At 40.7% G+C, this 15459-nt stretch overlaps 1 protein-coding gene across 1 annotated transcript in view; it reads left to right on the top strand.

Annotated features, from left to right (window-relative positions):
- Nucleotides 1-15459, top strand: part of DHX57 (DEAH (Asp-Glu-Ala-Asp/His) box polypeptide 57) — a 22673-nt gene that overhangs the window by 1743 nt on the left and 5471 nt on the right. Inside the window, exons 2-17 of the mRNA XM_009333729.1 lie at nucleotides 6-170; nucleotides 840-992; nucleotides 1275-1445; nucleotides 2185-2996; nucleotides 4386-4579; nucleotides 4720-4841; nucleotides 5872-6067; nucleotides 6814-6938; nucleotides 8105-8238; nucleotides 8924-8978; nucleotides 9748-9950; nucleotides 10983-11099; nucleotides 11442-11538; nucleotides 12858-13031; nucleotides 13286-13486; nucleotides 14317-14593. Of these exons, the coding sequence (XP_009332004.1) occupies nucleotides 6-170; nucleotides 840-992; nucleotides 1275-1445; nucleotides 2185-2996; nucleotides 4386-4579; nucleotides 4720-4841; nucleotides 5872-6067; nucleotides 6814-6938; nucleotides 8105-8238; nucleotides 8924-8978; nucleotides 9748-9950; nucleotides 10983-11099; nucleotides 11442-11538; nucleotides 12858-13031; nucleotides 13286-13486; nucleotides 14317-14593 (3196 nt within the window). The remainder of the gene's footprint in view (nucleotides 1-5; nucleotides 171-839; nucleotides 993-1274; nucleotides 1446-2184; nucleotides 2997-4385; nucleotides 4580-4719; nucleotides 4842-5871; nucleotides 6068-6813; nucleotides 6939-8104; nucleotides 8239-8923; nucleotides 8979-9747; nucleotides 9951-10982; nucleotides 11100-11441; nucleotides 11539-12857; nucleotides 13032-13285; nucleotides 13487-14316; nucleotides 14594-15459) is intronic.

The following is a 15459-nucleotide window of genomic DNA, read 5'->3' as shown; positions in this document are numbered from 1 at the left end:
AACAGAGGAGGAGGAAGAGGGAGAGGAGGCAGTGGAAGAGGAGGAGGAAGAGGAGGCAGCAGTGGCCGTTCAAACAAGTCTCAACTTGGTGGAAATAGGAAATGTTCAACCAAAATTTGGGACGATGGAGATGATTTTTGTCTCTTCGAGGAACCAAGGCTGGAATCCAGGTCTTTCTGTTAATTTGGGGGTGGGGGGTTGGCATAGAGATGTTTGGGATACTTTGGGGCTGGTTTTTGGACATCTTTGAATATACAGAAGAGTGAAGGGGTGATGAAGTTGTTTCAGTATGAAGCAGTTTTTACATGTCTTTTTTGATTAACATTTTTAACATTTTATAGCTAGGAAAGTTTTTTTTTTTTTTAAAGAGTAGAACCTCTGATTTTCTTCTTTGATCATAAAGTAATTTCAGAATGTCTTTGATCAGAAAACACTAATAAACACAGGATATTCATTGTTGTGTATTACAAAGCAGAAGCTGGGCCATGGAAAATAAGCAATTTGGAATGAATTTAGTATCCTGACCGATGTATTCTGACCAATCTAGCTTAGAAATAAGTGGTTGTCCTGTAGCCTGAGAACAGCTTTACCTAGCAAAGTGTTTATTAAATCACTTTGGATTTGACATAGGATAAAATACATATATGCACGCCGATATAGACACACACATCCTGGTCACGTAAGAATGAACCCAACTGAATAATCCTTAGGTGATAGACTCATCTTGTTTTGGTTTTCCTGTTTTGAATTACAGCGTTAGGTCCTAACACATCGCAATTCAGTCAAGATCATTTGAGCCAGGCAAATAAGTCATTGTTATGTTCTATTTTAATTTTTAGATCAAATGCCCCTGCCAGAAGAGGAGGGCAAACGAAACAGAGACCTGAAGCGAGAATGCCTCTGCAGACCATACACATGACATCGGAGAATCAGAGAAGAGTGAAAGAACTTCTTCAAGAGCTTCAAGGGCAGGAGCTGGCTCCTGAATCAGAGTTAGTTTAAACAGAGGCACTACTTCTAGCTCCTCTAGATGAGCACGCTTTAACAGGCACACTGTTAGAAATGAAAACAGTATTCTTTTTTCCCTTAACTTTTAATTTGGTCTCAAATCCTGTAGTTTTGAGTCTGCTTTGTTCTTCTACAATATTAACTCTGGGAAAGCAGTAGTAGCATCCTCCATTTACATGAAGGATTTAAAACTGCAGAGGCAGAGGTTTGTGTCTACTCAACAGTATAATTTTGTTTCATTTTCATTTGATAACTCTTTTTATCAGAGTAGCTGGTTCTGTTGAAGACGATGATGAACCTGATTACCTTGATGATGAACAGTGCTGGTCAACAGATCAGGAAGTTTCTGATGTAATACCAAGGTCGTCTGCTGAGCCAGCTGAGCACAGAATTGTGGAAAGTGAAGTGTCTTCATTTGCTGTGCACAAACTCTCCAGGTGATGCTTTTCAGTGAATAATATGTATCCTGAAGAGGTAAATCACTAGTCTCGATACTGTAAGCCCTCAGTGCTTGGACTTCCTCTTGACTCTAGGGAAGTTCTATGGGCAGAACTGATGAGTTTGCATCTCCTACAAATTTAATCCTCAACTAGATGAATTTAAAATAATGGTTTTATGAAAAAAAAATCACTCCAGCCTTTTTTCAGTGAAGTTTTCAATTCTTTCTCCAAGACAATGAAAGAGATATTGGGGAAAGCATTGCTGTTATATGCGTGTTTCTTCTAGGTAGGTAATGTTTCAAAACCTTGTAAGTGTTCTTCATCCATTTTGCTCAGATATGAGCATTTACTAACTATTTTTGCTTTGTTTGAGAGTGTTTTATATGTGAGAGGACTCAGCTTTTTCTGAAGAGTTTAATTTATATAGTTCAACTGGGAAATCTAATCCTGTAACTATTAGGTGCTGCATTCTGAGGTGTGAGATAGTTGCCACATAAACTAATTTGTCACCTTATAAACAACAGACTAGCATTCACAGACACCAAATTACTGCCTGCCACTGTCATTTAAAATAGCATAAATATTTTGGTGTGGGTTTTTTCCCCCAATAGTAGTAATAGTATCTCATGCCATACATGCTTCCTTCTTGTAAGCCTAATCAAACACATCTGTGGTTATTTTGCTTCATACAAGTCTGTCACTCACTTTTTGCCATGTTGTCTCTGTTTTGTTGCAGGTATGGTTTTGACAGTGAGTGTTGTAGGAGAGTACTGAGATCCTGCAATGGTAATATTGGAGCATCATTGGAGTATTTGCTATTGCAGTGCTTTACTGAAAGATATGGAGAGAAGATGCAGGTTTCTGCAACAGCTGCTGAAGCCAGTCAAGAAGAATGTTTAGAACAGAGGCAAGAAGAGGCTTTTGCCCTCCGGTCAATCTATGGAGAAAAATTTATAGAAAGAATTCAAAACCGTGTTTGGACTTTTAGTTTGGAATTGGAGTACCTAGCAAACAGGCTCAGCAAATCTAAACAAAAGGGTGGTTGTACTAGGGACACAGAAAAGCAGACTTCAAAGGAAATATGTAAATTTTATCTCCAAGGAGGCTGCAGGTTTGGTTCAAAATGCAGATTTGGACATGAATTCCCTCCAAACCACCCACTGAAACCAGCCAGGAACTCTGTAGATGATGCTCATCTCAGACCTAACAGTGATGGTCCTGTATATGAACTTGAAGTAAGATTTCCTGAAGAAAACAAGTATCCACTCCAGGCACCTCTTGTGGCATTTTATTCCACCAATGAGAATCTACCTCTTGCTTGTCGTTTACACATTGCTGAATTCCTCTTTGGAAAGGCCTTGATAGCTGCAGAGTCTAATGAACCAGTGGTGTATACCTTAGTGACTTGCTTAGAAGATGAATCTGAAATAAGCGAGTTACTTAAAAATACTTACCACAAGTACAGTGTTCCTCCTATGACCCTGCTGGCAACACCTTCGGTAAAGCTGCAGACAGAGAGTACATCTGGTTCAAATCGAATGTCTGAAGGTACACCAAATTTCCCTCTATGGTTTTTGGGCTAAGAACAGTCAAAAAGATTAAAAAAAAAAAAAAAAAGAGAAGGCAGAGAGCCCAATTCAGGCATCTGTTCCAAATCTATTTCTAGAGATTAAGGTCATGTGGTGAGCCAGATCCGTAATCTGTCTGTGCCTCAGGAAGTCCTTTCCATAGTAAAGCTGCAGCAGAGAGATTTTCTGCTAGCAAGAACTGAGTTAAAGGCACACAGAGCTAATGAGTTTGGGTTGGCAGAGTGAACGATGCCTATTCCCACACAATCAATGAAAAGCCATTGAGAGATGTGGTGTGAGCTCACTAAAATTGACCAGAGAAGTGTGCTTGGAAGGGTACTTAAATTACTTAAAATTACCAACCCCTCCTCAAAATTAATTTTGTAAATGTGGTTTTAAGGCTAAGTAAATGTTGCAAGCGGTTCTAGAATGTTGTTCAAGGCATCATCCCTTTTTTTGCATGCAGGTGTAACTAGGTTGATTTCACAGGCAGAGAGTTGGGACTGTGTCACAGCAGGGTGACAGCAAGTCCATGGCATAGATGACCTTCAAGCTCTCAATTCCAAAACTGTTTTATCTAAGACAAACTTTCTTGAAGAGAGTTTTCAAGAACAACTGCATCACGTTTTAGAGCACCTAAATAGTGACAGCCTATTTTTTTTGTTACAGTAAAACAGTATTCCGGTTTTTTAACAGCTCCACAGACAGAGCTGTGTTCCGGAAATTGAAATCAGAGTTTCCAAATAATCTTCCTTATGTTATAAAATCTTCCTTATGTTATAAAATACCTTGTTTAGATAAATGTAGCCTTAAAACTTTCAAGGGCTGGCTTACTGTCTGAGCAAATCCCACTTCAATTGATAGGCAGTACGCACCAAAGTACCTAGTCCAGTTTTAGCCCTGGTTTAAAAGTACTTGGCAGTGGCTTAACACTTAATGTTACAGTGTAATTTTAATTAATTTAAGCTGGTGCTGCCATCACAGTCTTGTGCCCCATAGAAGTGGTCATGTGGTGAATTGGAGAGGTGAGCTGAGACACATGAAAAACATTCGGGAAGGCAAACCAGTTACCAGTCTGGTTCACCATGTGGCCACGCAGACCATGGTGTTGCAGAGCACAGCTGGTGCAGGGGTAGTGACAAGTGGGTTGGAGCTGGAGAAGTTGTGGTTTGTTTGATGGGGTGAGGGGAGGTTTGCTGGTAGTTCGGAAATAAATGTGTGTCAAAAACAGTCCTGCAGACCCTAAGCTCCAGTCTAACAAGGTTCTTTATTGAGAATGCTCCTGGAATATGTGTCTCTCTTCTGCAGTGCTGATGAGGTCCTGTTCCTTAGTAACAAGAATACCTAACTGTACATTCTCTGTCTCAAGCCTCAACAGTGTCAGAGCCTCAGGAAGAAGAGGAGGTGGCAGAAGAGGAGGAGGAAGATGAGCCTGAACAAGTTGTTGTGGAGAATGAGAGTTACGTGAACCTCAAGAAAAAGCTTTCCAAAAAGTATGATGTGCAGGCAAAGTCTCTGTATAACGAAAATGTTAAAATCTGCACACAATTTCGGCTGAAAAAGGTATAATGTACAGAATAGAATATCTGTTTTCATGCTTACTTTAGAGAAATAAATATTTAAGCCACAGGCTGCTGTTTCAAATGGATCTGTTCCGCTCCAGTGATGTTCTTACTGCCATGCTGTCTGTTTTTGTGCATCAGTCTTCTAGGCGCTTCCAGTCCATGTTGTATGAAAGACAGAAGCTCCCTGCATGGCAAGAGAGGGAAACCATTCTTGATTTGCTGAAGAGCCACCAAGTTCTTGTTGTGAGCGGCATGACGGGGTAAGAGTCTGATTGCACATACAGACTTTATCAAAGTATACTTTGATATACAAAGATACTGTGTATCAAAGTATACACAGAAGAATGTGAAATATGTATCCATGTCCTGAAAAGGTTAGGGTCGTGGTCCATCTGTGACCAGTGACAGCAGTCCTAGGTGAACTTCATGTGAAGGATGACACTAGTGAAACAAAGCAAATTTCAAGTGGAATGCAGTCATCTTCTGTATCAGAACTAGTGTGGCCAGCAGGAGCAGGGAAGTGATCGTGCCCCTGTACTCGGCACTGGTGAGGCCACACCTCGAATACTGTGTTCAGTTTTGGGCCCCTCACTACAAGAAGGATAAGGTTCTACAGAAAATAACGTAACTTACAAAAGCATACAGTTACTTAAGGAGACCAAATGCTTGCCATTTAATACCAGAAGTTGTGGCATATATTTAGCACAAACATATGGAGAAAATAAAATTGGATATTATACATCACACTTGACAATGAGTTTCTTGCCCAAGTAAAGAATGATGTCTGGATCCAAAATGCTACAACTCAAAATATATAACAGAAGTTAATGAATAGTATGTTAGCATCAGATAACATGTATATGGGATTACACATCTTTTTCTGTCACATTATTTATGTTCTCTAATATTACAGTTCACTGGTATTAGCATCAAGTTACAAATCATAAAACATATTTAGAAAGCAGGTTGATCACAGACAAGTAATATTAGTGGAGATGAGCCAACATCAAACTGCCAACATAAAATATTGGTCTCCAAAGGTACGATTCTACAAACCCTTATGATTGTGCACAGTCCTGGAAGTATTTAAAAGACGGGTAGATGAGGCGCTTAGGGACATGGTTTAGTGGGCATGGTGGTGTTGGGTTGATGGTTGGACTCGATGATCTTGGAGGTCTCTTCCAACCTTAATGATTCTATGATTCTATTCTATGATCTTAATTTACGTGGATGGAAAGGTGTTGGGTTTGTGGTTTTTTTTTTTAAGTAATCCCTGATTTTGTCATGCAGATGTGGGAAAACCACTCAGATTCCTCAGTTTATTTTGGATGCTTCATTGCAAGGATCTCCAAGCAGAGTTGCAAACATCATCTGCACTCAGCCTCGCAGGATCTCTGCCATTTCTGTGGCTGAACGTGTAGCCAAAGAAAGAACAGAAAGGATTGGACTCACTGTTGGATATCAGATCCGTCTAGAAAGTGTAAAGGTATATATGCTTCGCTTGTTGGTTTTCGTTTAGTTCTATTAAAATGTGCTTAGTGCTTCTCTAGCATACAGAATCTCTGCCCTATATCTGCCCTATAGTGAGATAAGCAAGTCTGTGTCACCTGTATTTTATGTTATGTTATGAAATATATTCTATATTTTATTTCATCTCAAGTTGCACAGTCCACTTTACAGAATGAGAGTGCAGTACTATGTCTTGTATTGTGGTTTTGCTTTCTGTGGAGACAGGTGAAGGGGTCTGAGAGTATGAGTATGCTTCTGTCCTCTGGAAGGCTACTGATTGCATTTCCACTTGTCTTCATTTCCATTTGGCTCCCAAGTGGAGCCAGAAATGGGGGTTGAATTCAAACCGCTGTCTCGGAAGTAAATTTTGTCTACGTTGCAGCTGATTGCTTTTTCCAAGAACTATGTTAAAAAAGAGATTCACTAACTCTTTCTAGGGACAGAGATCTGAGTTGTTTATCACAAAGCAACTTCCACAGGAGAAACAGTTCAGATTTTTTGTTTACCCCTTATAGTTAGCAATGCCCCTTGGTAAGAAGCAGATGGTCTTAAGTTTTAATCAAGAAAGAAAAGCTTTCAGCTCATCTCCAGCAGGGATTGCTTGGTCCCTTTCTGTCAAACTTGGCACTTAGCTGAAACTGAATGCTTTACAGCAACACATATTCTCTTTGCGCTATGTTAAGTTGCACAAAGTCAACTGAATGCTTTGTCTTACCATTCAAGTCCTCAGCTACCAGACTTTTGTACTGCACTACTGGTGTTCTGTTGAGAAGGCTGGAAGGAGATCTGACTTTGCAGGGAATCACACATGTTATTGTTGATGAAGTTCACGAAAGAACAGAAGAAAGGTAAATAATCTCTTATCCCATAAGCAAAATGAAGAAACATAGTCAAAAGGATAAAGGTGACTAAGGTGCAAGTAACTGAAGTCAGACCTGTTGATCCTGTGGCAGTAATGTGGGATGGTGGAAGGAGTCTGGTTTTAGGTTCTTGTCTTTGGGCGGTAGGAAGTTGTGTTGCAGCAGCTTGCAAAGAAAGCACGTCTCTTAAATTTTTATGCCTCTGATCTGCCATCACATTGCAGATGTGTTGAAAAGAGGTTTTGGATGGGGCTGGCGGGTTAAGTAGCTTTTTAACCACAGTTGTCTCGTTCTTATTCTTCCCTTGTTTCAGCTTTTACCAAATACCCTAATTCTTCACGTGCCCTTTTGGGAATTATTTCTCTTGATGCTGGCTTCAGTAGAGTACCTGCAAGGGACAAGTGCTCATGTTTTCTTCCAGTCTATAGATTTTACGAGTTCTAGAGAGTCTCATCCTACCTGCTCCAGCCTCCTGCAGTTTTACCCTACTTACCTGCTGATGCCAGGCAAAAGATAACGTCTGTCAGTATGTCTGTAAACTAAACGGCAAGGATTCTTTTCTTTGATGTTTTCCTTGTGAAACACTGCAAATCAATGGGTTTCCAGGAGACTTTGTGACCTGTTATTCTACAGCTCAGATTATATTTTAGCCTTATAAAAGGGATTGTATCTCTCAAGGATTCTTCTTCCTTCTCATCTAAAATCACTTCAAGCCAGTCTTCTAGGCATGCCACAAAAGCTATAAATATGTAGGGAAGAATACAGTAAGCAGGGAAAAGTGAGTAAGTTTGAATAACTCTCCCAGTAAGCAAAAAGGACTCATCTGTTACTTTGAGTTAATTCGTTATCTAATGTTCTTGTGTTGGCATTAATGTAATTAATTTATAAGGTAGCTAGAGCTTTTTATTGCTTAAATGAATTTGCCAAGTAATCCTGACACTCTAATAAGGGACAACCAAAAAAAGTAAGCAGATTGCCTTCCATTAATTTACTGCGTTATTAGCCTCCAGCCATTCTGAGAAGCTCATGCTTCTGAGATGGTATTGCTGTGCTATTGAAAACACCAGGAAGGTACACAGAATGGGGAGGAGAAAAAGAGACTCTGAAAGTTAACATTGAAGGAACTCAAATGTCTTTTTGCTTGTTTTCTTCAGTGACTTCTTGCTGCTGGTTTTGAAGGATATAATGGTTCAGAGGCCAGACCTGCGCATTATACTAATGAGTGCCACCTTGAATGCAGAACTTTTTTCTCAATACTTTCACTCCTGTCCAATTATTAACATACCAGGTGAAAACCATTCATTTTTATTATCTTGTCACATTCATTGTTTTAGGGGGTTGTTTTCAGTATTTCTGCTTGCGAAGTGTTTCTCAATTCAAGTGCAAGGGGCTAATTTGCAAAGTGGCGAGGTGAGGATTTATATGAGAACTGTGATTCCAAGGGCTTAGAAGGAAAGACCAAACAGATTTAGGAGAGAGAAGACTTGGAAATGGAGCCTTTTTTGTGCTGTCTCTAGACCAGGAGAATTTCCTTCCGCAAAAGACAAAAATGACATGGTGTGCATGACATGGTTCCCTGAGCTAGTTTCACCACAGCTGAAGACTTTTCTCTATCCTTGTGAAAAAGAAGCAGTGAGAGGATCAGGCTGGATGTGTACACATTTAGCCAAATGTGCCTTTTAAATTGCTAAGTTGTTACGTGGAGCATGACAGAAACACGTAACCTCATGGATATGTTCCCATAAGTGTATCAGCCCTTCTCTGATTGTGTAAGTGCGTGTTACCAAACCATGCTTGGAAAACATCCACTGTTTATCCTAGACAGAAATTGTGTTGAAGAGTGCAGTATAGACAAGAGCTGTGAAGCCAGTCTATGACATAATAACCTGCGTGAAATAATAACCATCTTATGTCTTTTTCCTCTTTTCTGTGTGTTATGTGGCATGTAGATTTATTCTCATGTTTCCTTTTAGGTCGAACATTTCCTGTGGATCAGTTTTTTCTGGAAGATGTGATTGCAATGACAAGGTATGAAATCGCCGAACATTCTCAGATGTATTTGGCCTTTGAGGCTGCACTATTGACCTTGAGACTGCAGTAGTTCTGTGCATAAATTTAAAAATTAAATCCTCTCAAATCTCCCCCATCACCTTGGAGTCTTGGAGTTCTACTAAAGCACTGACTTTAAACCATACTTCTTATACTGCGGTGGGGTCTAGGATCTCATGCCAAAACAAGTCTTTCTGCATTAGATACCACATAAGTACTCAAGAAAAGGTGAGCTTTGCCATGAAGAGTTTGTCAGTGCTTGTACTTTACTTGTTTCAGTGCTGGTTAGACATTGGCAAGCAAAAGAAATTTGAAGGTAGATTTCAGCACTGAAGGTGAAAAATGCAGGATACCAAACAATTCCTTTTTGTAAGCCCTACCTTGCAGCTCAGGTACCAGATTCCTGTTACCATTTGTAGTTACTGGAGAGTCACAGCAGCTCAGATATTCCAGACAGTAAATTGATCAGTTATTGTAAATTACTTGCAGATTGTTGCTCTGAGCTGCCCGTTTAGCTGTCAAGATCAAGTTTGCAGTCCTAGTCTTTCACATCACAGCTTTTAAAAGACTAACATCCCAGTATGGAGGGACACCTTGACCTTGATACTGTCTATGGTTTTGTAACCCACATATATAAAGTTCCTCTCAGATTTATAAATAAATACTTTTGATAGCCTATCTCTGTAGCTAATTATTAGGACACTGTTAGGCTTCTTTCCATGCCACTAAATGTTCTTCTGCTGTTCAGGTATGTTTTAGAGGACAGTAGTCCTTACAGGCGCAAGACAAAGCAAGAAAACAAACAGAATGGAAGACACAAAAGAACTGCATTTGAAGAAGTAGAGGAGGACCTGAGACGTGCTGGCCTTCTGGAAGGCACTGACACAGTTGTCAGAGATTCAGACCCAGACCAAAAATTAACTCTGAAGCAGCTCCTTACACGATATAAAGGTGAGCTCCTTCTTAAATCTAATTAATTGGCATATAATATTTGGTAGCCAACATGGTATGTTAGCATATAATAATGTATGTTGAATGCATTTATATAATTCAGAGTTTTGTACTTGTGAAGTTAAGCAGGTCACTACTTCTAGCAGAGATCAGAAACCTCCTGCCAGCTTAAAAAAAAAAAAAAAAAGAGAACCCATTGTTCTCTTAAACCAGAACAAACATCTTGGCTGAAAACAGTTCTTAGCATCTGCAAATGAAAAGTTTTCAGCTACTATCTGTTTCCATCCCTTTTCAGACACCTTGATAATTCCACTTTCTTCTCTGTATCTGTTCTTGCTGAAGCAGCTTTACTTAAAAGCACAGCATCTATCTGCCCACTTCAGCATGACAAGCCTTCCTTGAGAAATTCAGTCACTCTGTGAATGGCTTAATAAGAGAGGCAGACCTTTCCATGAACTTCCCACTCTGTCATCATCAAAATCCTCCTTGTGCTTAGTCCTGGAGAGTTCCTCCCTGCACACCCTTATGGTGAGCTCCACAGTGGTATTGAGTGAGAGCCATTGCTTAACAGCTTCGCATTGCTGCTAGACAGTTACCATCTCAGAAGAGTAAGGGAATCTGGGTGTCTTTTTGAGTTGGTGTTAAGAAACATTGGAAGGGAGGAGAGAGAGCTTTAGAAGGTAGTCCTGGAGGTATCTGTAAGTGGCTATATGAAGGCTTTCGGCTGCTCTTACCAACTAGTATGTGCACATGTCATTCTGCTAGTAGATGAATCCTTGTCTAGGCTGTGCGCAGGGCAGGTGTGAGCCCCAGTAAGGCATGAGAAAGGAAGGGAAGAGCTGAAACAGAGGAAAGCATAGAAGGGGGAATGCGATGCATTGAGTCACTTACGGAGCTATCTCTGTCTGGTCTAAGCCAGATGCTGTTTAAACCAAGGTGTGGTTGGTTGTGCAGCCACACTGGTTCAATGAATCCAGCAGATGTTTTTTACAAGAGATGGACTTACTGTGTGTTTTATTTCTTTTTCCCCAGGGGTTAACAAGACGGTGTTGAAAACATTGTCTGTCATGGACTTGGACAAAGTTAATCTGGAATTAATTGAAGCCTTGCTGGAGTGGATAGTTGCTGGCAGACATTCATACCCCCCAGGTAATTTCATTGTCCTTGAGAGATAACCAAAAGTAGATTCATGGAGGCTGTGCACTTATAGACAGCCCAAAGCTAATATTTTGCAGGCAGAGTTTCTGTAGTTACTGACTATTTTTGAAAAAAATAAAGTTCTAGCTGAGTAACAAAGCCCCTGATATACATGGGATGGGGAAGGTGAGAGAATTGTCTACTTTGGAAAGTCTTTGGTGAGGGACTGTTGCAGCCTGTGGGTTTTTTGTACAATAATTGCAAAACAGAGCTGGAGTTTTGACTTGGGCCTTCTGCACATTGATAAAATTTCTGTTGAGTGATTTTTTTTTTTTTTTAAATCTATGTATATAGGTGCTGTGTTGATATTTTTGCCTGGTCTAGCAGAAATCAAGATGCTTTATGAGCAGCTCCAGTCTAATGCTCTTTTTAATAACAGGCACAGCAAGAGGTAAGGCAGAAAAGCTCCAAAACTATTGGTCTTTACCCATAAATAAAGAGTAGCTTCCTGCACAAAGCCTGCCCTTATCCAGGGATAAGTAAAGGTTATTAAATGTGTGAGACAGCTTGTGATATGAAGGTCTTGACTCCAGTCAGGATAATTCCTTTTCTGCTATCTTATTGGCTTGCTCTTTTTGTTTTTTCTCAACTCAGGAAGGTTAGTTGTTGAAGTTCTCGGAGACCCTAGTGATGAGTGTTCTCCATTTTGTGCTCTGCATGATCCAGTGGACTGTTGAAAACTTCACTTCGGCGCTTGTTCTGTTTCAGAATGTTTGCTGAGACACATTCAGTTGTGGTTGCATTTGGCCTTAGATTGTTACATGGAGATGTAATTGGATGTCCTTGACTAAACAGTTTTTACACAGATGTCCATGGCAAGGTTAGCTGGAGTGATTTCTTCCAGTCTGGCATTATAAATGGCAGATTCTAGACTTTTCAGAAGAGGCAGAATTTTTGCTCAACTCTATTCTGAGACCTGTCCCTTCTGTAAACTTCTCCACCTTCCCTTAGAACATGTATCAGAAATAGCGTGGCCAGCGGGACTAAGGGAAGCAATTGTCCCTTTGTAGTCAGCACTGGTGAGCCCGCACCTCAAATACTATGTTCAGTTTTGGGCCCCTCACTACAAGAAAGACATTGAGGTGCTGGAGCATGTCCAAAGAAGAGCAACAAAGCTGGTGAAGGGTCTAGAGAACAAGTCTTATGAGGAGCGGCTGAGGGAACTGAGGTTGTTTGATCTGGAGAAAAGGAGGCTCAGGGGAGACCGTATTGCGCTCTACAACTACCTGAAAGGAGGTTGTAGCGAGGTGGGTGTCGGTCTCTTCTGCCAAGTAACAAGTGATAGAACGAGAGGAAATGGCCTCAAGTTGCGCCAGGGGAGGTTTAGATTGGATGTGAGGAAAAATTTCTTCACTGAAAGGGTTATCAAGCACTGGAGCAGGCTGGCCCGGGAAGTGGTTGAGTCACCATCCCTGGAGGTAAGGACATGTAGACATGGTGCTTAGGGACATGGTTTAGTGGTGGACTTGGGAGTTAACACTTGGGTTAATGGTTGGGCTTGATGATCTTAAGGGTCTTTTCCAACCTAAATGATTCTATGATTCTGTGTCTTAAAGGTGATATGGCAGAGAGGTTTGCTGGTTTTATATTGCTTTGAATGGCTGTGGGCAGTGTCTAGTACTACTGAGGCAAAAGTGTGTACAGGCAGATTGTTCCCAAGAGGGTAAAGGCTGGAGATGCACTGAGCATGCTGTCATATTGTCCTTCCAGGTGTGTTGTTTATCCGCTTCATTCTTCACTGTCTAGTGAAGAACAGCAGTCTGTGTTCCTCAGGCCTCCTGCAGGAGTTATCAAAATCATCATCTCTACAAACATTGCAGAAACATCTGTCACCATTGATGATGTGGTCTATGTGATTGATTCTGGAAAAATGAAAGAGAAAAGGTACTGGGATTCATTCTTCAGGGCTTTGTGATCTGGGGAACTGCATACTTTAGCTTTCCAAAGAGCTGGGAAAAACTTGAAGGAACTTGATCTGCAGAAAGCTGCTGCAAGGTGGAGGAAGCCAGTCTAGACTCAGATCCAACTGCAGGGGTGGGAATTGTGTCCATACAGAAGTTGGCAGCATCTGTCTGCTTGACCTCCAGCCTGTTCACTCTGCACTCGTGAATATAGGCCTGTTTCTTGTTCTCCTATAGATACGACCCAAGCAAAGGAATGGAAAGTCTGGAAGACACATTTGTGTCCAAGGCCAACGCTCTGCAAAGGAAAGGGCGAGCAGGCCGTGTAGCCTCAGGCGTCTGCTTTCATCTTTTCAGTAGCCATCACTATAGCCATCAGCTTATAAAACAGCAGTTACCAGAAATACAAAGAGTGCCCTTGGAGCAGCTTTGTCTAAGGTGAGCTGTTGTTCCTGTATTGCCTGAAAAAGTCAGCGTGCAGAATGTCCTTCCTCCACTGCAGGGAGCACCTGGAATGCTGTTACCGAGGTGTTTAGTTTGCTCAGTGTTTTCTCACATTGTGAAACCAAGAAACTTGTTCTGGAGATCTAAGGCTCTGTTGGTTGGTTGGTTTGATCCTACTATCACATAGCCTCTGCATCCAGAGCCTCCCCTAATCGCACCCTCCACCAATTCTCCCTGTCCTTCTTCACATTCCTTAGCCCTCATCTGATCCTAGGAAAAAGATACGTCTCTCAGATCTGTCATCACTGGAGAAGACAGCTGCATTGCTGTACTCCAGACCCACGGTAGATGTTTGTCTCTTCACGCTGTAAACTCTCCTGCGATGTTTCTGTGCAGCATAGTGCAGTAAAGCCACAACCTGGGTCAAGCACCACCATCACACAAATGCTAAATGAAGAGGCCCTCCTATCCCTGCTGCACACTGTGCACCCCTTTGTACAAAAAGAAAACGGAACAACACAAAATTATTTTTTTACAGTAAAAACTTCATTTTAAACCCTAGTGCACTAAACAGGAATCTGTTCTTATGGCCTGTGTGAGGTTGGATGAGGTACACTGCCCCCCACCTATTCTTTCACATTGCTTCCTGACTCGAAATACATGTTACAGGCCCTCTTCTAGGGTGCATGTTCTTAGAAGCATGTTTTCTGTTGGTTTTTTGTTTTGTTTTTATAAAAGCTTGCTTTTTTTGTCCTGTGTATGGAACTAAGCTGCTTTTTCTTCTATCTTTCTTTTTTATTTTTATTTTTTTTTCCCTCCTTAAGAATTAAGATTCTGGAGATGTTTTCTGCACAGAGTCTTCACTCTGTCTTATCACGACTAATTGAGCCCCCTAGAACTGAGTCTTTGCGAGCGTCAAAGCTGCGACTACAAGACTTGGGAGCATTAACTCCAGATGAAAAGCTCACCCCTCTGGGATATCACTTGGCTTCTCTGCCTGTTGATGTCAGGATTGGCAAGCTAATGCTGTTTGGCACCATCTTCCGCTGCCTGGATCCTGCACTAACTATAGCAGCCAGTCTGGCCTTTAAGTCACCTTTTGTAAGTATTCTTAACCGTGTATCCCGCTTTGAAAGTGGTATGTTTTCATGCAGCAGCAAAACGCTGTTGTAATTTGCAGCATTTGTATTTTAATTCTCCTTTTTAGCCTACATTGTTTATATGTTAATGCAGTGCTCATTAAAAAAGTCCAGTTATGAGCAGAAGACCAAAACCACACAGCAGCAACAAGAATGTTATTTATATTATGAGTGAACAGTAGAAACAGAGTGGATACTAGTTTCAATTTGAACTAAGAAGTACAGTCAGTCCATTTTGTCCAAATTTGGTGTAAAAATTGAAAATGGATGGTAATATAAGAAGCAGTTAGAAATAATTACGAAACAGTGCTAATGATGAAGTTGACATGTCTGAGCTTTGAATGCAGAGTTCAGTTTGGATCTCAGTTTCTGTGTTCACTTTCACTTTGGCTTTTTGAATCAGCTGCTGTACTTACAGGTGCTCTTACTGTTGTTAATCTTCTACTGCAATGTACAAACTTGCACGAAAAGTCAAACTTTCTTGAAGTTTTGATTGCTACCAGTAGTAGTGCAAATAGTTTGTATTGAGGATAGTTGTGAAAGAATTGGAAATAGATTTTTCTAGTTATTTAATTGCATATTGTTTTCCATATGCTTATTGGGCATCTTCTACAGCATTTTGACTTCAAGTGCTATAAGTTTCTATATGCTGATACAGAGTAACTTAAATTCAGCTTTTTGAATGTCCTGAGTTACGAACACCTCCTCTCTTTCTCAGTCCCAAGTGGATTTTAGACTTGCTGTGCTCTTCTCTATAATAGGCATTTTCATTTGAGCTTCAGTTCCATTAACTTGCCAAGATTTGTCACGTGGTGTTTTTCATGATCT

This window comes from Pygoscelis adeliae, unplaced genomic scaffold (assembly GCF_000699105.1).
Source record: "Pygoscelis adeliae isolate BGI_AS28 unplaced genomic scaffold, ASM69910v1 Scaffold621, whole genome shotgun sequence".
NCBI lineage: Eukaryota > Metazoa > Chordata > Aves > Sphenisciformes > Spheniscidae > Pygoscelis > Pygoscelis adeliae.
The sequence above is the reverse complement of the archived record's forward strand: the minus strand, read 5'-3'. Positions and strand labels throughout refer to the sequence as shown.